The 20,839-nt window shown below is 41.6% G+C and overlaps 1 protein-coding gene across 6 annotated transcripts in view; it reads right to left on the minus strand.

The window, feature by feature from the left end:
* Window positions 1-20,839, minus strand: part of PATJ (PATJ crumbs cell polarity complex component) — a 441,042-nt gene that overhangs the window by 113,093 nt on the left and 307,110 nt on the right. For 4 of the 6 annotated variants that reach the window (XM_017877224.1, XM_017877220.1, XM_017877221.1 and 1 more), the window contains exons 31-32: window positions 10,643-10,735; window positions 901-957 (exon numbers count right to left, since the gene is read on the minus strand). In XM_017877224.1, coding sequence (XP_017732713.1) covers window positions 901-957; window positions 10,643-10,735 — 150 coding nt within the window. The remainder of the gene's footprint in view (window positions 1-900; window positions 958-10,642; window positions 10,736-20,839) is intronic. The other 2 variants (XM_017877225.1, XM_017877223.1) reach the window with 1 other exon arrangement.

Consider the following 20,839-nt stretch of genomic DNA (forward strand, 5'->3'; position numbering starts at 1 on the left):
AAAAAAAAAAAAAAAAAAAGATGGGAAAAACAGACACTGGGAACTACAAGAGGAGGCAAGGAGAGAAAGAGAGAGGCAAGGCTGAAAAACTACCTACTGGGGTCTGTACTCACACAGGTTCAATCACATCCCAAATCTCAGGATCACACAATGTGCCCTTGTAACAAACCTGCACATGTACCCCCTGTATCTAAAATAAAAGTTGAATGGCTGGGCCTAGTGGCTCACTCCTGTAATCCCAGCACTTTGGGAAGCCAAAGCAGTGGACCACCTGAGGTCAGGAGTTTGAGATCAGCCTGGCCAACATGGTGAAACCCTATCTCTACTAAAAATACAAAAATAAAATAAAAGTTGAAAGGTCTGGCGCAGTGGCTTATGACTGTAATCCCAACACTTTGGGAGGCTGAGGTGGGAGGACCACTTGAGGCCAGGAGATCGAGGCTGCTGTAAGCTATGATCTTGCCATTGCGCTCCAGCTTGGACAACAGAGAAAGACCCTGTCTCCAGGACTCTTCAGTTTATGGAGAGATTTACTTACATTATCTAATATGATCCTCACTCCCTCCCATCTACCACCACCCTATTTTCACCCATCAAGTTATGTTAGTATAGAACTGCTGAACTGAACATGGTGAAACCTATCTCTATAAAAAATACAAAAAAATTAGCCAAGTATGGTACTGTGCGCCTGTAGTCCTAGCTACTTGGGAGGCTGAGGCAGGAGAATTGCTTGAGCCCTGGAGTTCGAGGTTGCAATGAGCCATGTTTGCATCACCACACTCTGGCCTGGGTGACAGAGCAAGACCTTGTCTCAAAAAATAAATAAGAAATAAAATAAAAGTTGAAATTAAAAATAAAAAAAGTCAGCCCAGTCAAATCCATAACGCTCGGAATCCTTACCATAGCACTCACAGGCTCTAAGTCTTTGAGCACGTGCATTAACTTCTGGTCCCTCAGCTGCAAAATGGAGATGACGATAGTATTAATGCTTTCATTATGGGAAGGACAGAGATGGAGATCAATAGTTTCTGCTCAGTTCCTAACAAATAAGCATAGAATCCAGGTGGATGGTATTGCTATTATTATTGCTGTTTCTATCAGGATAAATGAGATCATTTTTTTTTTTTTTTTTTTTGAGGCGGAGTCTTGCCGCTCTGTCGCCCAGGCTGGAGTGCAGTGGCCGGATCTCAGCTCACCGCAAGCTCCGCCTCCCGGGCCCACGCCATTCTCCTGCCTCAGCCTCCGGAGTAGCTGGGACCACAGGCGCCCGCCACAGCGCCCGGCTAATTTTTTTTGTATTTTAGTAGAGACGGGGTTTCACCATGTTAGCCAGGATGGTCTCGATCTCCTGACCTTGTGATCCGCCCGCCTCAGCCTCCCAAAGTGCTGGGATTACAGGCGTGAGCCACCGCGCCCGGCGAGATCATATTTTAAAGTGCCCATTATAGTGACAGATGTTTCTTGTTTTACAGAGACACCTAAAAACAGACAAGAATGAAGGTAATACTCTTTTCACACAAATCTGCTCTTCTTCCTGTTTCTTTTCTCAGTAAATAGCATCAACCAACCACCCAGTCAGCCATCCTTGATGTATCTGAGAATCATTTTTGCCTCCTCCCTCTTCAACTTTCATATCTACATAACCCTCAAGTCCTATCCATTCTGACCCTGTATATGTTGAAAATCTGTCCATATTTCTTTGTCCTCATGGCCAGATCCTTGGTTTCAGTCATTATTAACTTTCATCTCAGTTATTCTAACAGCTTTTTAATTCTCTTCCTGACTTCAGTTTTGACATTTTCTAATTGATTCTTTGTATTTTATATATATATAATTTTCTTTGCAAAATTGAAAATTGAACAAAGTATCTAACCGATTTTTTTTTTTTTTTTTTTTTTTTGAGATGGAGTCTTGCTCTCTCACCCAGGCTGGAGTGAAGTGGCGCAATCTCGGCTCACTGCAACCTCCGTCTCTTGGGTTCAAGTGATTCTCCTGCCTCACCTGGGATTACAGATGTGTGCCACCATGCCTGGCTAATTTTTGTATTTTTAGTAGACATGGGGTTTCACTATGTTGGCCAGGCTGGTCACAAACTCCTGACCTCAAGTGATCTGCCCACCTCAAACTGCCAAAGTGCTGGGATTACAGGCATGAGCAACCATGCTGGGCCTAACCGATTTTTCAAAGGGCACCCAGAAGCATCTTTTCAAAAGGTTAATCTCATCTTTATAATTCTCTGTTGAAAACCATTCCAAAGGCTTCCCTTGGTATAAAGTCCTTTCTCTTGGTCCACAAGGCCCTCTGCCAGCCAGCCCCTGCTGACTCAGTGGTTTTCACTTTCTGCTACTACATCTGCATGCCCATAGTTCTGTCTCTACGATTAGGCCAGGAAGGCAGACGTGAGGACCTACAGGTGATGCCATTAGGGAAACAGGCTGCGTTAGAGAAGAATGAAAAGGCAGGGACTGAGATAAACTCAGAGTACATAATTGAAGGGCGGCTTGGAATGCTGGTCCATTTCCAGTGGAAAATGGGAACGGGATTTTTATGGAAAATCTCCTGATTCATAAAACTTAGCTCAAACATCTTAAGAATGTTGCATAGACTAAATGAAACACATTTGTGGGCTGAATCTGACTCCTGACAACCAGCTTGTGACCTCTGCGTTAGACCAAATGTGGCATGCTCCTGGACATGAAAGCGGTCTTACTTATCTTTATATGCCTAGAGTTTGGCACGCTGCACAGATTCTAAGAAAATGTGTACTGAATAATGTTCTGTGCTCTGTGCTCTGGCACACCTACGTTTCATATAGGCAAAATCTGGTATTAATGATAGCTACCACTAACTGAGCTCTTACTGCATGCCACATGCTGTGTCAGAAATTTCACATGCGAAATCATACTTGATCCTTACAACAAAGAAGTGAGCACCATCTTCTCTAATTTTTGGATGAAGAAACATAGGCAGACAGGATAATCCCATTTCCCACAGGCAGGATCTAAGTCTGTTCAGACTTCAGAGCCCACGATTTGTATCTGACAGCCTTTTTCATCTGGAAAAGCAAGTGTTCCCAAACCATTTGGCAATACAGGTGGTAACACGTGACACTGTTTAATAAGTATGTTTAAATTTTTTATATGGATCAAATGTATTCAAGGTGGAGAGTAAAGAATGCCTCTAAAATGTTGGTATTCTAGCTGACAAGATCCCTGAAATGGTAAAATGCACGGTCAGCTGCAGTGTGCATTTCCATGGCATAGCTCATTTAGGTTACTGATAAATTACTTCTGAAAACAATTCATGTTTCCTCAGGCATCTTTCTACCCTGTAAATTCTAATATCTCCACAAAGAAACTCCAAGAAGAATGCTGCCCTGAGTAGACTGGAATACCCTCATTTTTGTATTCTTGCCCTAATGGTCAGAAATTATATTTCACAATGAAAGACAACAGTAAAGACAAATACCACTGAAAATTTGAAAATCACAACATTCAGAAAATGTTGAAAAATCTAAAATGTTCTTGAGGCAGCCGTATACAAACCAGATCTGTAATGACAAGTGTCACTTGACATACAGAGTGCACTGCTGTTATGCAGTTGTACAAAATGAGGGAAGTACAGTAAGCACAACTGTTCAGGGCAATTCTAACACGGTTATCTTGGGCTCCTGGCCAAGCTTTGGGATTATGCTTGTTCTGAAGCCCCGGATGCTATGGCCATTGCCATTTAAATAGTTCTAAACCTGCATTCAGAGGAAAGCTTTAAAGAACACTTACAGACACAAGGCTTACATACTGGGGGCAAGAAACGTCAATTTATTTTACTGACAACTCTCTGTGAAACTTACCTAGTAAACCCATACATTAAGAGTCAAGCATGTTTATTTTATATGATTTTTGCAAAGACAAAACATGAGAATATATATTGTTTCTACCATCTCTTGTGGACTGCCAGAGCTGCAATCAACTCTCAACCAGGGCCTCAGTGCCCACTCTGGCCTGTTCTATCTGATGCCATACTGCAGCTACAGTGAACTTGAGAGTCATCTCTTGCAGACCTCTGTGGCCTCCCACTGCCATCAGCATGGAGATCACACTGCTTAACATGGCCTGGTTGCTGCTGACCACCCCAATTTTGCTTCCATCTCACCTATCTGGCAACCACAGACTTTCAGTTCATCAGACTCTCAGAGGCTCTAAGGTTGCCTAAAACCTTCCTTTGTTTTCTTCTTTGTCCCATTCCCAATTATTGTCAGCTTCTCCTTCAAATTCATCCCCAGGGTAGCCCTCCCTCTCAAGGTCAAATTCCCTTTTATATGCTCTCTTAGCACCAAGCAACTCTAGTTCTTAGCTTTGATTAGAGTTGAGGTTTCAGGACGGGCACAGTGGCTCACGCCTGTGATCTCAGCACTTTGGGAGGCTGAGGTGGGCAGATCACCTGAGGTCAGGAGTTCAAGACCATCCTGGTCAACATAGTGAAACCCTGTCTCTACTAAAAATATAAAAATTAGATGGACGTGGTGGCAGGTGTCTGTAATCCCAGCTACTCGGGAGGCTGAGGCAAGAGAATTACTTGAACCTAGGGGGGAGGTTGCAGTGAACTGAGATTGCGCCATTGCACTCCAGCCCGGGCAACAAGAGCAAAACTTCATCTCAAAAAAAAAAAAAAAAAAAGAGTTGAGGTTTCAATCTACTTGTGACATTGTTTCTCTCTCCACGAAGGCTGTAAGCAACACAAGAGAAAGCAAACTTCTGTTTATTTTCAGGAGCATCTTCCAAGGACCTAGCATCAAGTGGAGTAACAAGCAGAATGCAAGAATTTATAAGATAAAGTGAGGTTTTAATTTTGACGGACAAAGAAATTAGGCCTTATCTACTAGGGGGCAGATTATTAAACAGTTGAAAGATATTCCAAAAGGTGGATAGGATATATGTGAGTTACTTCATCATTTCTGATTGGATTTCAGTTTCCCCATTTTCCTCTTTCTCCCAGTTGTTTGCATTTTTAGCACTGAGACACAACATACCGTAACATCCACTCATCCACGGTGCACAATCCAATGCTTTAACCATCTCCAGAGCTGTGCAAACATCATCACGATCTAAGATTATAATATTTTCATAATCTCAGACCGAAAGCTCACACCCTATTACTCTCTTCACATTCTCAGTCCCAGACAACCACTAATTTACTTTCTGTCTCTGTAGATTTGCCTTATTCTGGATATTTCATCTAAATAGACGCCAGGCGTGGTGGCTCATGCCTGTAATCCTAGCACTTTGGGAGGCTGAGGCGGATGGAACACTTGAGACCAGGAGTTCCAAACCAGCCCAGCCAAGATGGTGAAACCCTGTCTCAACTAAAAATACAAAAGTTAGCCGGGCCTGGTGGTGCATGCCTGTATTCCCAGGTACTCAGGTGGCTAAGGCACGAGAATTGCTTGAACCCCAGAGGTGGAGGTTGCAGAGCAGGCAGCTAAGATAACACCACTGCACTCCAGACTGAGTGAGACTTAAAAAAAAAAAAAAAAAAAAAAAAAAAAGTGTAGTAAACCCTCCAATTTGAAGCCCTGGCTTCAATGGGTGATTTTTTTTTTTTTTTTTTTTGAAGATTGGAGTTTTGCTCTCTCACCCAGGCTGGAGTAAAGTGGCATGATCTTGGCTCACTGCAACCTCCGCCTCTGGGGTTTAAGTGATTCTCCTGCCTCAGCCTCCCAAGTAGCTGAGATTATAGGCACCCAACACCACGCCCAGCCAATTTTTGTATTTTTAGTAGGGATGGGGTTTCGCCATGTTGGCCAGGCTGGTCTCAAACTCCTGACCTCAGGTGATCAACCCGCCTCGGTCACAACTTTTTTTTTTGAGATAAGGTCTTACTCTGTGACCCAGGCTGGGGTGCAGGGGCATGGTCATAGCTCACTGCGGCCTCAAACTCCTGGCCTCAATTAATCCTCCCACTTTAGCCTCCTAAGTAGCTGGGATTACAAACTGGAGCCACGGTGCTTGGCTCCAAGGCAATTTATTTAACGTTTCAGTGCTTCATCTCCTACATGGAGATGATACTACTATATAACTACTATTGTTATGTGAATAAGTTAGCATGTGTTCAAGAGTTTAGAATAATATATTAACTATGATGGTGAACTTTAGGTATCCATCTGAGTGGATTAAGGGATATCTAGCTAGCTGCTAAAACACTATTTCTGGGTGTGTCTGGAAGGGTGTTTCCAGAAATGACAGGCATTTGAAGCTGTGGACCAAGCAAGGAAGACCCACCCTTATCCAGTTTGGGCAGGCACCATCCAATTGGTGGAGGGCCAGGTAGAACAAAAAGGCAGAGGAAAGGTGAATTCACTCTCTTTTCTGAAGCTGGGACACCATTTTCTCCTGCCCCTGGACATCAGAACTCCACGTTCTCCAGTCTTTGGATTGGAGAACTTCTACCAGCAGCCCCCTGGTTCTCAGGTCTTCAGACTTGAATTGAATCATGCTCCTAGATTCCCTGGTTCTCTAGTTTGCAGACAGCCTATTGTGGGACCTCTCAGGCTCCATAAATACGTGAGACGATTCCCTTAATAAATCTCTTCTCAGATATCCATATATCCTATCGGTTCTGTCTCTTCGGAGAACCCTAATACATTAGCAATTGTGCTTTTCAGGTTGAAAAATTCACTTCAGTTTTTCAAGTTATACCTTAATGTTTCACTCGGAATAGTTGTTCCTTCCATGGCTACCCCTTAATGCTTTCATCAGAATGATAGCATCATCCTCATGAACAACAACTCACTCTTTAACAGTGACTACAGCACACTCTGGTATGGTTCTAAGTAGTAGTTTTCTGTTATCAACTCCTTTAATTTTTCCTCCCATTTTACAGAGGCATAAACTGAATCACAGAGAGAGGTTAAGTCATTTCTCTAAGGTTATAAATGTTAGCAAATAGCGGAACCAGGATTTGAACCCAATTAGTCTAGCTCTAGTGATTGCACTCCTACTAATTTAATTATACTGCTTCAAAATAGTATATTATATAAACATAGATATTCTGAACATTATAAACACATAAGTTTATATCGAAAAGATTAAAATCTTTAATTCAAGTTCTTTTCAAAAGGCTTCTAACAGGCTCTCATCTAGACTTCTGAAATAGATACCAGACACTTCCCTGCCTCCAGTCTCACAATCAGAATCTATGTTTCACAAACCATCACCTGATCTACAAAAAAGTTATTTCCCCCTTGAAAAATATTTTAGAGAAATGGAATACCTTCTGAAATTATTATAAACTCCTTGGCTATGCAACTGGGGCTACTGAGATACAGACAAAAGCCAACCAACTGAATATACTGAAAATAGCACTGGAGTATGCATAGGCCACGGCTTAGCCTCAGTTCTGAAAACAACATTTTTTTTTTTGACACAGGGTTTCATCTGTCACCCAGGCTGGAGTGCAGTGGCACAATCACAGCTTACTGCCACCTCAACGTCCCAGGTCCAAGTAATCCTCCCACTTCAGCCTCTTGAGTAGCTGAGACTACAGGTGCTTGCTACCACACTCAGCTAATTTCTTCTTCTTTTTTTTTTTGAATAAAAATGGGGTCTCACAATGTTGCCTAGGCTGGTCTTGAACTAGGTTTGTCTTGAATTAATACTTCATTATAAGACAACAACATTTATGTATATGTTAGGTTGAACCATATGAAATTTTTACCTACCAAAATGGCAATTTCATATGATTCAATCCAACATTTTGCTAACTGATGTACTGTCTGTCTTCCTTCCCCCTCCAACTGTGGAATGAGCTCATGAGGGGAGGCATTTTTGTATGCTTTGTTCACTGTTGTATCTTCAGTACCTGGAACATAGTGGTATTTGGTAAATATTTGTTGGATGAATAAAATGAATTTACTAAGCTCTATTTGCTCTATATTATTCTGTATGATTTATATTTTATAGCCTCTTTGTTTCCTAATAGCATCCTAATTACTGTCATTCCTCAACTGAGGAAACTGAAGTTTGGTAGGTCAAGTGACTTCTCCAAGACACCTTTTAAGATGGAGTTTCACTCTTGTTGCCCAGGCTGGAGTGCAATGGCATGATCTCAGCTCACCGCAACCTCCGTCTCCCAGGTTCAAGTGATTGTCCTGCCTCAGCCTCCCAGGTAGCTGGGATTACAGGCAAGCACCACCATGCCTGGCAAATTTTGTATTTTTAGTAGAGATGGGGTTTCTCCATGTTGGTCAGGCTGGTCTTGAACTCCCGGCCTCAGGTGATCCTCCCATCTCGGCCTCCCAAAGTGCTGGGATTACAGGCATGAGCCACTGTGCCCGGCCAAACACTCTTAAATAATACTTTATGCCAGGCCATTTATAGTTATGCCATAAAAGTTGTTCAAATTCAGGCTATCTTTCCTTTCTGAACTAGAACATGCATAGATTCTACTGAAAACAGTGATTAAGAAACTCCAGGACGAGAAGGAGAGACAGTGGGTAAGGGAGGGAACAGAGTAGAAAAAGACAGACACTAGTCAATGGGTTTGGGAAAGCCTGCAGTTGGTGAAGTGCAGTATGAAACGTTGTCTAAAAAGGACCCTCAGGCCTCCAGGCCCTCTGCCTCTTCAACCGTCTTGACACTTGCAACCCTGTCACTGGTGTGGCTTACTTGGGAACTGGGAGTAGATGATGGATGACTTTTACCTTTGGCCTACACATGAGCCTGGCTGGGACTACCAGACTCTTCCAGGAAGCAAGAGAGTAGTCTCACTCTTTTTACCATTTCCTCTGTGGATGAAATCGGGGACCCCTACCTACAAAATTCTGTTGCTTTAAAAGACTTTCCCCTAACCTGACTATGGAGATACAGTGCCAAAAGAACAAGTTAACATATTTTAAGTAAAGGGGCTTTCAGTTTGAAATTTGTTGCTGTTCTTTATTTCCCTTTAGTGCAAAAATGCATTCTACCTTTTGGAAAGGGAAGTCATAATTTTTTACTGCCATTATTCTTTTTTTTTTTTTTTTTTTTGAGGCAGAGTTTCGCTCTTGTTGCCCAGACTGGAGTGCAATGGCGCGATCTTGGCTCACCGCAATCTCTGCCTCCCAGGTTCAAGCGATTCTCCTGCCTCAGCCTCCCAAGTAGCTGGGATTAGAGTCATGTGCCACGGCGCCCGGCTAACTTTGTATTTTTAGTAGAGACGGGGTTTCTCCATGTTGGTCAGGCTGGTCTCCAACTCCCACCTCAGGTGATCTGCCCGCCTCGGACTCCCAAAATGCTGGGATTACAGGCGTGAGCCACTGTGCTGGCCTTTTTTTTAGTCAGTCTCTGATAAATAAACTGCTGCTATGTTTAATGCCAGGGGTCTCAGGTCCCACGGAGGGTTTATTCATGAGTGGCCCATTACAATTTCCACTCCTGCTGAAACGTCCTTTCCGTTCCACCAGAATAAGCTCACTTTCTAGGACATACTATCTGTAGCAGTCACAATATATATTTTCCAAAACCTGAAAGAGGATAAATGGATGATTTCTCAAATGCCCTGAAGCAAAATGAACAACTCTGGGCTGTCATAAAATCAGAGTTAGATGACACTCCTAAGTGATTAATTCTTCGAGATTTGTAGGGCATTTTTAAACACAGAGGGAAAAAAGCCTACATTTCTTTCTAGAATGTGTAGTCTAACCCTGGAAGTGCTGGGCTACAAAACAGAAAAGCAGATGATGAGCCAAGGCATGGGAGTCAGAGGGTAGGGGAGCCATCTCTCAGCCTATTACATACTGGCTGGGGGCCTTTGGCAAGTTAGTTAACTTCCCTAACTCTCAGTTTCCTCATGTGTAGGAAAATCAAAGAACAGGAAATGCATGCAGAACACAGCACAGTGTCTGATATGCAACAAATGTTCAATAACTATTAAATAATAAAATATCAAAAATTAGGGTACATAAGGATGTACCCCAGCCCCTGGGTAAGTTTAAGTATCTTTGCTTTGAATCGATGGAATAAATTTAACATTTTTTTCTTGTGCCTCCAGGACTAATTAAGCACAGCTCTGGCCTTATAAAAACCCAATATTAAGCCATATATAAAGGAGAAATTGCAGGCCAGGCGCAGTGACTCATACCTGTAATCCCAGTACTTTGGGAGGCTGAGGCGGGTGGATCATCTGAGGTCAAGAGTTCGAGACCAGCCTGGCCAACACGGCGAAACCCCATCTCTGCTAAAAATATAAAAATTAGCTGGGCATGGTGGCGTGTACCTGTAGTCCCAGCTACTCAGGAGGCTGAGGCAAGAGAATCGCTTGAACCTGGGAGGCAGAGGTTGCAGTGAGCCGAGATCATCACACCACTGTGCTCCAGCCACTGTGCTCCAGCCTGGGCGACAGAGTGAGGCTCCAGCTCAAAAAAAAAAAAAAAGGGACAGCTTCCTTCCTTAATCTCAGACAGCACAATTCAGGTGTCAACAAGGTAAGAGAAGATGCTCTTTTTCAGAGTCAATGGGTCACTCACTACATAAAATAGCTTCTCGTCTCAGAGACAAAGATTCCCAAGAGAAGCAAACATGATAGGTGGTTCTTTCCAAGGTGGTACAAAATATAAGTGATACATTCCTAAACAGAACACAGGATGAAAAATACTCAAGATTCTCACCAGTTTGAAGCTTTCACTTTCAGGCAATTGTTTAATACCAACTTCGAGGCTCCCATCTTCCTCACTACTAACAGGTTCAGTGCCACTCTGATCCTATGGAACGTTAAAAAGAAAATGGCAAAGATGTCATTCTTCACTCACACTCCCTCGAATTGTACACATACTCACTGTCATTTGCTCATTGTATGGTTGTGGTGGACATTGTTTCCTCTGAGGAAGCCTTTTCTGTTTTCTCTCTCTCTAGCAGAAGACTGTTTTGCTGTCGTTGTTTCAGGTATCTATCTCTGCTGCTCACACACAGGCCTTAGGGAAAGCCGGTCCCTATCCTCTGTTTCAGGTGTAGGCCTGATTGCCTAGGATAGTCTTATTCTTTTCCCAATGATTTTGTCAGGAATGGGCAGATCAGGAATAGATTTTGTCAGTTCTGGCCAGTGAAATATAAGGAGAGGTTTGCTGGAGATGCGTGGAAAAGTTCTTCCTTAATCTTAAGAGAGCCGCAAAAAGTCCTTATACCTCCCAAATTAACAAGCGAGCATGAGCCCAAGTTTCCATGGACAGCTGTGCCATGATGACGAGGGAACCAGCCTTAGGATAAGGCTGACCCTGTGGGTTACAAAGCAAAGGTAGAGATAGAAAGAATTGGTTCTGTGATGGCAAAACTAGGTCACCGGACTGAGCAAACTTGGAGCCCAGCCTTATCCTTAACCACTTTCTATGAGAGCTAATACATTTCCTATTGCTTTAGCCAGTTTGAGTTAGCCATTCTGTTACCTCCAGCCCAAGCTTTCTCACTGAGTCAGTTGACTGTATTTTGTATATGACTAAACTGCTTGAGATAAGAGACGGGGTTTATCTCGTTGATTTCTTTTTTTTTTATTTAATAAAAAATAATGTTTCTTTAAAATTTAATCCACAATTTTTTGTTGTTGTTGGGGGAGACAGTCTTGCTCTATCGCCTAGGCTGAAGTGCAGTGGCATGACCTCCGCTCACTGCAACCTTCGCCTTCCAGGTTCAAGTGATTCTTGTGCCTCAGCCTCCTCAGTAGCTGGGACTACAGGTGCATGCCACCACACCAGCTAATTGTTGTGTTTTTAGTAGATGGGGTTTTGCTATGTTGGCCAGACTGATCTCAAACTCCTGACCTCAAGTGATCTGCCTGCCTCAGCTTCTCAAAGTGTGTCTTGTTGATTTCTGAAATCAAGTCCCATCACCATGCCTGGCACGTGGAAACCACCTAACACTGATGGAACTAATGAATGCACTGAGTACTTGTTTTCTTTCGTGACTTTTTCCTGCAGAATCCTGAAAGTATGTATTTACATAAATGAGACACCTGGCAATAATACATACCACTAAAAATCTAAAACATAGTAGGTATCTCCTCAATTGAATTATGACATATTAAATGTTATAGTTAACTAACTAGAAGTTACTTTACTTTCTGGGGGTATATAAGGAAGGATAAGGATGAGAAATGGAATATCCACATTGTACTTACCTGGGAATATCCACATTGTACTTACCTGGACTTTTATTTTTAATCACCACCATCCTGGGATTACTACAAATTTGGCTGAAATAGTTTATAGGGAAAATAGTTTTGATTTTGAGACATTTAATCTCACTCATAATTTGATGCAATTAAAGCAAAGAGAGCAATCTTTCAACTATCAAATAGACAACAAAATAGGAAAAGAACATTCAATATTGGTAATGTCAGGGAGAGAGGAATTTTTATACATCACTGAGTGAATGTAAATTAAGATAATCTTTTCAGAAAAAAACATACTCTGTGTGTGTGTATGTGTGTGTGTGTGTGTATGTGTGTGTGTGTGATTGCTCACTTCTGGGGAATGGAATTGGGGAATGGGTGATTTTGCATTAATTATTTCTATACCGTTTCATTAGAGGAGAATTATCACATACAATTGCATATTTAAACATAAAGTAAGGGGAGACTGAGAAACACCTAAAAGAAGAAAAAAAAATTAAAGAAAACAAGCAGCATGGACTTTAGAATTGCACAGATTTGGGTTCAAATCTCAACTTTGCCACTTAGAATTATATGACTTGGGGCAAGTTGCTTTCAAACCTGAGTACAGGTTAAGGATCCCTTGTCCGAAACGCTTGGAAATGTTTTGGACTTCAAATTTTTTCAGATTTTGGAATGTTTGAATTATACTTACCAGCTGAGCATCCCAAAACCAAAATGAAAAATCTGAAATCCAGAATGCTTCAATGGGCATTTCTTTGGAGTATCATGTTAGTGCTCAACAAGTTTCAGATTTTGGAGCATTTCTAACTTCAAATTTGGGATGCTCAACCTGTAACTTAACTTGTTTTTAAAGTGCAGATAAAATACCAGATTAAAAATGCTACCCTATAAGTTTGCTTTAAAAGATTAATGATTTAATATGTAAAATATCTATTTGCATAACACCAGGTACAGTTAACTTTTGTTTCTAGCTTTTAAATATAATTTACTATTTTATTTTCTTTCTTTTTTTTTTTTTGAGACAGAGTCTCGCTCTGTCACCCAGGCTAGAGTGCAGTGGCATGATCTCGGCTCACTGCAACTTCCGTCTCCTGGGTTCAAGCGATTCTCCTGCCTCAGCCTCCTGAGTAGCTGGGATTACAGGTGCCCACCACCACGCCCAGCTAATTTTTGTATTTTTAGTAGAGACGGGGTTTCGCCATGTTGGCCAGGCTGGGCTCAAACTCCTGACCTCAAGTGATTCACCCACCTCAGCCTCCCAGAGTGCTGGGATTACAGGCGTGAGCCACCATGCCTGGTCTTTTCTTTCTCTGTTTCCATGTGAATTTGACAGAGCTGTTTCTAGCTTTTTGTTGAAGCAGACTCTTTATTCTTGCACTATCTCATATAGTCTTCCTAATAACCTGCTATGGGTATGTATCACCATGATCCCAATTCATAAATGAGGATAATGATACATTTTAAATAACTTGCTAAACAACTCCAGGTAGCAAAAGGTAGATCCAAGAGTCAAAGCTGGGAAAGGGTCATGCTAGGCCCTCAATAAATGATGCTCTCATTTCTCTCTCATTCTTCCTTTTCAGTATTGAGTGTTGACAACTGATCTTACAGAAGATAAGACTCACAATCTTTCAAAAAATTATTGTTAATAGACCATGGATTTTTTAAAACATGTCTTAGCATTTTTTTAATCAGAAAATTGTATTAGATAGAACATCCTCTTCTCAGTGAATTTTGATAATCAAGGAGTTACCATGTAAAATAAACATACCCAAGTTAATACATCTTGAAAACATACAGATTTTCAGCATTTTTGACAGTGGTAATGTAAGTTTTAGAAACAGAAATTCTGAACAAATGAATTACTCTTTAAAAATCAGTATTTATGGAAAACTTGTAATGTCCAAATGCCTTAGTGTGTCTAGTTCTGCAAGCTGTGGGAGCCCCTGAAGAAGGCCTGGCGAGGTTATGGTGGCCAAGTGGAGCTTTGAAATAGTCAACGTTGGGCCGGGTGTGGTGGCTCATGCCTATAATCTCAGCACTTTGGGAGGTTGAGGCAGGTGGATCACGAAGTCAGGAGTTCAAGTGACCAAGATGGTGAAACCCTGTCTCTACTAAAAATACGAAAAAATTAGCAGGCGAGGTGGTGGGTGCCTGTAACCCCAGATACTCAGGAGGCTGAGGCAGGAGAATCCCTTGCACCTGGGAGGCGGAGGTTGCGGTGAGCTGATATCATGCCACTGCATTCCAGCCTGGGCGACAGAGAGAGACTTTGTCTCAAAAAAAAAAAAAAGCCAATGTTTGTAACTGCAGCACATTAGACTGTAGAACAAGCCCACAGGTTCCGTTAGTAACCCTGCAAATGGCCACCACCTCTGGTCTCAGATGACAGAGATTCTCACCTGAAGAGGGGTCAGCTGAAACCATTCATCTAATTATGCACATGTCTCCTTAGGGAAAGGAAAGTGTTCCTTAAATAAATTAGAGGAATCTTTACTTTTATATTTCTCAGCAATATGCATATTGAAGATGAGATATTCTTGGTCTTTATAAAATGAATACTAAAGTAGAGGAGAAAACAGCTGTTTAAGGGATGCGTCAACTTGTAAAATTTAAGAAAACATGGGCAAAGCAGTCTAGGTTCCAAATAGTCTATGCATCCTTTAAGATGTGAATAGAAACAAAAAATGTCCTCTATGTTTACACCACATCCCACACTTAGAAACTAGAGGATCAAATGAAGCAGAATTTATCATTCAAAGCCAGGTCTCAAATGCCACTTGTTCCATTGTATCTTTTCCTTCTTAGCTGGGGGACATGTCTCCTTCCTCTAAATTCTAACATTCTACTTGAACCTCCTCTGTCACTTAACATTCATCTCTTTCGTATCCTAATTATGTATGTGCAGAACTGATCTCCCTGATGGGACTGAAAGGTCCTTGAATTGAGCATCTGGGCCTCATGCATTCCCATTGCCTGATTCATTTTTCACTCTAGGTCTGTTTTACTTCAAATTCCATACTCCTTTTAACGGTACTACGTCTCCCCTCTTTTCTTCTTAGTCTGAGATGACTCCAGAGGAGGGTTTGAAGTCCAAATCTAGATGGAGTTGGGAGTCAGGCAAGAAGGAAGTTGGAATTGAGGGAGGATAGCAATAAAGCATTTACTTTCTAGGAGAGCTAAAATTTGTAACAGTTTAATGTTTACATTAATGTTACATCACAAGGAGAGCTAAAGTTGTAATGTTTATGCTAAAATTAGGTACAGAACACAACAATGTGGATCCCTTCCTTCCTCCCTCCCTCTTTCTTTTCTCTTTTTTCTTTTCTTTCTCTTCTCTCTCCTTCCTTCCTTCCTTTCTTCCTTCCTCTCTTTTTTCCTTTTCCTCCTTCCTCTCTTCTCTCTCCTTCCTTCCTTTCTTCCTCTCTTTTTTCCTTTTCCTCCTTCCTCTCTTCTCTTTTCCTTTTCCTCCTTCCTTCCTTTCTTTTCCTTTTCCTCCTTCCTTCCTTTCCCTCCCTCCCTCCCTCCCTCCCTTCCTTCCTTCCTTCCTTTCTTCCTTTTTCTTCACCATCTCACTCTGTCACCCAGGCTGGAGTGCAGTGGCATGATCACAGCTCACTGCAGCCTCGACCTCTTGGGCCCAGGTGATCCTCCCACCTCAGCCTCCCAAGTAGCTGGGACTACATGTGTGCACCACCACGCCTGGGTAATTTTTTGCATTTTTTGTAGAGACGAGGTTTCACCATGTTGCCTTGTCTGGTCTTGAATTCCTGAGCTCAAGCACTCCTCCCGCCGTAGCCTCCCAAAGTGCTAGGATTACAGGCGTGAGTCCCCGTGCCTGGCCACAACAATGTGGATTCTGCTCTGAGAACAGAATGGCTCATGAGGTAAGGAGTCTTCAAAATACCGAACTCACCAGGAGCTTGGAAAAGAGCAAACAGTCTGAGATGGGAAAGGGAAAACAGGTCAGCAGCATGATTTCTAAGGCACAAGTGAATTAGAGTGGTTTGAGGACCATCTGGCTGACAGATGGGGGCCAGCTGACACCCAAGATGACTCAGCTAATCCGGATGGCTGGGTGTTCCTGTCATCTCTTGCTGATCTTCAAACCACCTGTCCAAAGCTGTCTGCTCAGTCAAGCGACTTAAGGAGAACGACCTCTCCCCATGAGACCACAGTCAGTGGATTCCACAGTGAATTATGTTTTGTAGATGAACAAACAGAAAAGGCAAGACTTGTAAGGTCTGTGGATCGACCCCCACCGAGGTTAGTCTTTTTCAGACCTTCGGGAAGTTCCAAATTCCCTCCCCTGGGCTCTCCCAAAATCTTCCACATAAGTGATTGCAGAAGCGATAACCCTTATTATTTTAAACTCTCTGTTTTTTTTTTTATACTCACCATTTGTCTATAGTTTTCTTCAAACTGAACAGTGAAATCTTGATAGCAATAATGCTATTTTATTTGAGAGTAGACTTTCAATAAAAGTTAAATTCGTTAAGGATGTTATTGTGGATTGAAAAACCATTTCCTTTTTTTTTTTTTTTGAGATGGGGTTTCACTCTTTTGCCCAGGCTGGAGTGCAATGGCACCATCTCAGCTCACTGCAACCTCTGCCTCCCAGGTTCAAGTGATTCTCCTGCCTCAGCCTCCCGAATAGCCGGGATGACAGGCATGCGCCACCATACCTGGTTAATTTTGTATTTTTAGTAGAGACGGGGTTTCTCCATGGTGGTCAGGCTGGTCTCAAACTCCCGACCTCAGGTGATCTGCCTGCCTTGGCCTCCCAAAGTGCTGAGATTACAGGCATGAGCCACCACACCCGGCCAAAAAAACATTTCTAATTAGATAAATGTTCAGTAGTCTTGTTCCCTACCCTGTTTTCTCATTTAACATAACAAGAGTATACTAGTATATACAACTGTTTTCCTTTTCATTGATTTAAAATGATACTAAGCAAAGTAAATTTTAAAAAAATAGCAATTATAACTCCCTAATAGGATTGAAATTTTTTTAAAAAATAAAACTTATGTTTAGTGCAAATTTTGTCAATCCCATATTTTCTTCCTTTTTTTTTTTTTGAGACTGAGTCTCACTCTGTCGCCCAGGCTGGTGTACAGTGGTATGATCTCGGCTCACTGCAACCTCCACCTCCTGGGTTCAAGCGATTCTCTAGCCTCAGCCTCCCGAGTAGCTGAGATTACAGGTGTGTGCCACCACACCCAGCTAATTTTATATATTTTAGTAGAGAGGGGGTTTTGCCATGCTGGCCAGACTGGTCTTGAACTCCTGACCTCAGATGATCCACCTGCCTTGGCCTCCCAGAGTGTTGGGATTACAGGCGTGAGCCACCATGCCTGGCCCATTCCCATAATTTCTAAATCCAATGTTCTTTTAGAAAACACACAAAATAATTTTAGTCTCATTGCCAACCTAAATTCACAAATATTTCTTTCTGCAAAGCCTTGTTTACCTGATGGGACAAACTGAATTTCTTTCTTCTAACCCCAAACATGAGCTTATTTACTAGGCTGCTCAGAATTCTAGAAAAGCCAGGCAAAATTAAAATAAAATGGAAATTATACTAATGGAACTCCCTATGTGATCAACCTCCATGATCTTTATGAGGCCTGTTGCATCTCAGTTAGTACTTAAAAAAGCACAACTTCTAAGAAAATAAAAAGGAGGTCCTTGTTTGTATGAAGATATTCTAAAAGATTTAGGCTGTCCTGTCAATAAATGGAATAAATATGTCAGAACACAAGTTATTTGAGCCCTCAGTACCTCTTACTAGACGACAGCAATGGCTTCTTTTTNTGGTCTCGATCTCCTGACCTCGTGATCCACCCGTCTCGGCCTCCCAAAGTGCTGGGATTACAGGCTTGAGCCACCGCGCCCGGCCAGCAATGGCTTCTGAATTGGGTTTCCCTCTTCAAGACGTCTTTAACATTGCTATTAGACTAATCTTCCTGGAGTACAGCCTTGATCAAATTGTTTCATTGTTCAAAACGCCTTCAACGGTTCCAAAACCAAAGAATGAAATTCAGACCCTCTGGGATTTAAATGTGGAATCTAAAAAGTTAAACTCATAGAAACAGTGAGTAGTGGTGGTGACCAGGGGCTGGTGGAAGGGGTGGAGGTGGAAGAGATATTGGTCAGAGGATGCAAAATTTCAGTTAGAGTAACAAGTTCTAGAGATCTAGTGTACAACAGGGTGACCAGAGTTAATAACAATGTATAACAATGTATTGTATTCTTGAAAATCTCTAAGAAAGTAGATTTCAACCATTCTCACCACAAAAATAAGTATGTGAGGAAATACATATGTTAATTATCTCGATTTAGCCATTCTACAACATACACATATTTCAAAACATCATGTTGGCCAGGTGCAGTGGCTCAATCCTATAATTCCAGCACTTTTGAGGGGCTGAGGTGGAAGGATCTCTCGAGCCCAGCAGATGGGGCATAGGCAACATAGTGAGATTCTGTCTCTGCAAAAAATTTTATAATAGCCAGGCACGGTGGTGCGTGCCTATAGTCCTAGCTGTTCAGGAGGCTGAGGCAGGAAGATTGTTTGAGCCTGGGGGTCGAGGATGCAGTGAGCTGAGATCATGCCACTGCACTCCAGCCTGGCAACAGAGCCAGATCCTGTCTCAAAAATTAACCCCCCACAAACCAAAACCAAACAAAAAAAGCCATCACGTTGTATATGATATATACAATTTTTATGTATCCATTTAGTTTTTAAAAGGAAAAAAAAATCCTATTTTGTATGTAACTATTAAAAATGGAAGATGCTGGAGCCTGGGAGTTCAACTAGAGGGCTGTGATAATATAAGTGCAATCACAACAAAAATGAGGTCTTACCATGTGCCAGGAATAGTGCTAAGCCTTTTAAAAACATTACTTAATACTTCTAACAAGTCCATAGAATTAATTATTATTATCAAACCCATTTTAAACGTGAGGAATTGAAGTTTATAAAGCGTAACTGGCTCAAGTTCACTCTGCTAGTAAATGGTAGAATACTGATTAAGACTTGGCTCTATCTGACATCCAAGCTTATATTCACATTGCTATGCTGTAGAATTGCACCAATGGTATTATAATTACCACAAGTACTGCATCATAATCCCTTATAAATATATATAGCTGTAGGGATAAAATATTTTTACACCTGGCCCTCATAACTACCCTTTGACATAGGCAGGGGAGGCTATTAACCTGGCTTTACAGAAAAAGACAGACTTTGGGAGGTTAACCGCCTCTACTAAGGTTATATGCCCACAGGTAATTAGTAGAGCCAAAACCAAAACCCACATCGTCAGACTTCTTGCTCAATGTTTTATTAGCACTCTTGCTTAGTCTACTGGCGCAGAACTGCATGAAACAATTTTGTTCTCTGCGATACCCTTCAGGTCTAGAGCACTGACACATAATAAGAGCTCAATGACCCCAGGCTCAGTAGCTCACACCTGTAATCCCAGCACTTTGGGAGGCTGAGGTGGGAGGACTGCTTGAAGTCAGGAGTTCAAGATCAGCCTAGGTAACATGGCGAGATCCTGTCTCTACAAAAAATTTAAAAATTAGCCAAGCATGATGGTATATGCCTATAGTCCCAGCTACTTGGGAGGCTGAGGCAGGAGGATTGCTTGAGCTCAGGAGTTTGAGGCTGCAATGAGCCATGATAGCACCACAGAACTCTAGCCTGGGCTACAGAACAAGATCTTGTCTTTTTTAAAAAAAATAGCTCAATAAGCATTTGCTGAATAAAGAAATACATATGAGATACCATTAGCATATAATAAAACTGTTACTTAATAATGCTGAATTATTATTACCAGGTCTAATTTCATAACGACATGGCTCTATTTCATCGATCTGGTTATGATTTAAATGGGCTGTCTCTTTTAGCCATATGCTGGATACGAGTTATGCTTTAGTACTCACGAGAAACATCTAAGGGGGGAAAAGATATATACTAAGAGGGTCCACATAGGCAAACGGGAAAGAAAGAGAAAGTGGTCAGGAAACCAAAGAATATGTGTACTCTTCACACACCACCCACAGGAGGGGTGGCATTCATCATTTGGTAGCAGTTTCTAGAGCCAATAGTCCAGAGCAGAACTAAAAAGCCCTCTCTAGAATATAATCGAATTGTGATGGTTCAATAGAAACATAACCCGCATAGCATATGCTGTTAGAGAAAGGGATTTATTATTTATTTATACATTTAAATGCCTAATGTGATTTCATTTTTTTTGAAAATGAAATACAAATAATGGCACACAAATTTGATTAAGATATGTGATAATGTTCTTGAAACTTAAGGCTGGCATTATTTATACTTTACATATTTTTTACATACTAGCCTGCTTTATTTTACATACTAGCTTGTACTTCTTATTTTACATACTGGCCTGCTTGTTTTAAAAATAAAACCAGTCTTCTACATTTTCAGAACAGCTATTCTTTGAAAGACTCTAGTAAATAGTGCCACTAGCTATCCAGTTGCTCAAACCAAAAACCTAGGTTTATCCAGGATTCTCTACTTCCCCTCAGCTCTCTTGTTTAATTAATCAAGTTTGACTCAACCTCCAAAATATCAAGAATGTGCTCACTTTTCATTGCTTCCAATACCAACACTTCATCCAAGCCACATTAGGGCCTCACTGGGGCTTTTGCCTTTTAGCATGTTACT

The sequence above is a fragment of the Rhinopithecus bieti genome, unplaced genomic scaffold (assembly GCF_001698545.2).
Source record: "Rhinopithecus bieti isolate Rb0 unplaced genomic scaffold, ASM169854v2 scaffold_6380, whole genome shotgun sequence".
Lineage (NCBI taxonomy): Eukaryota > Metazoa > Chordata > Mammalia > Primates > Cercopithecidae > Rhinopithecus > Rhinopithecus bieti.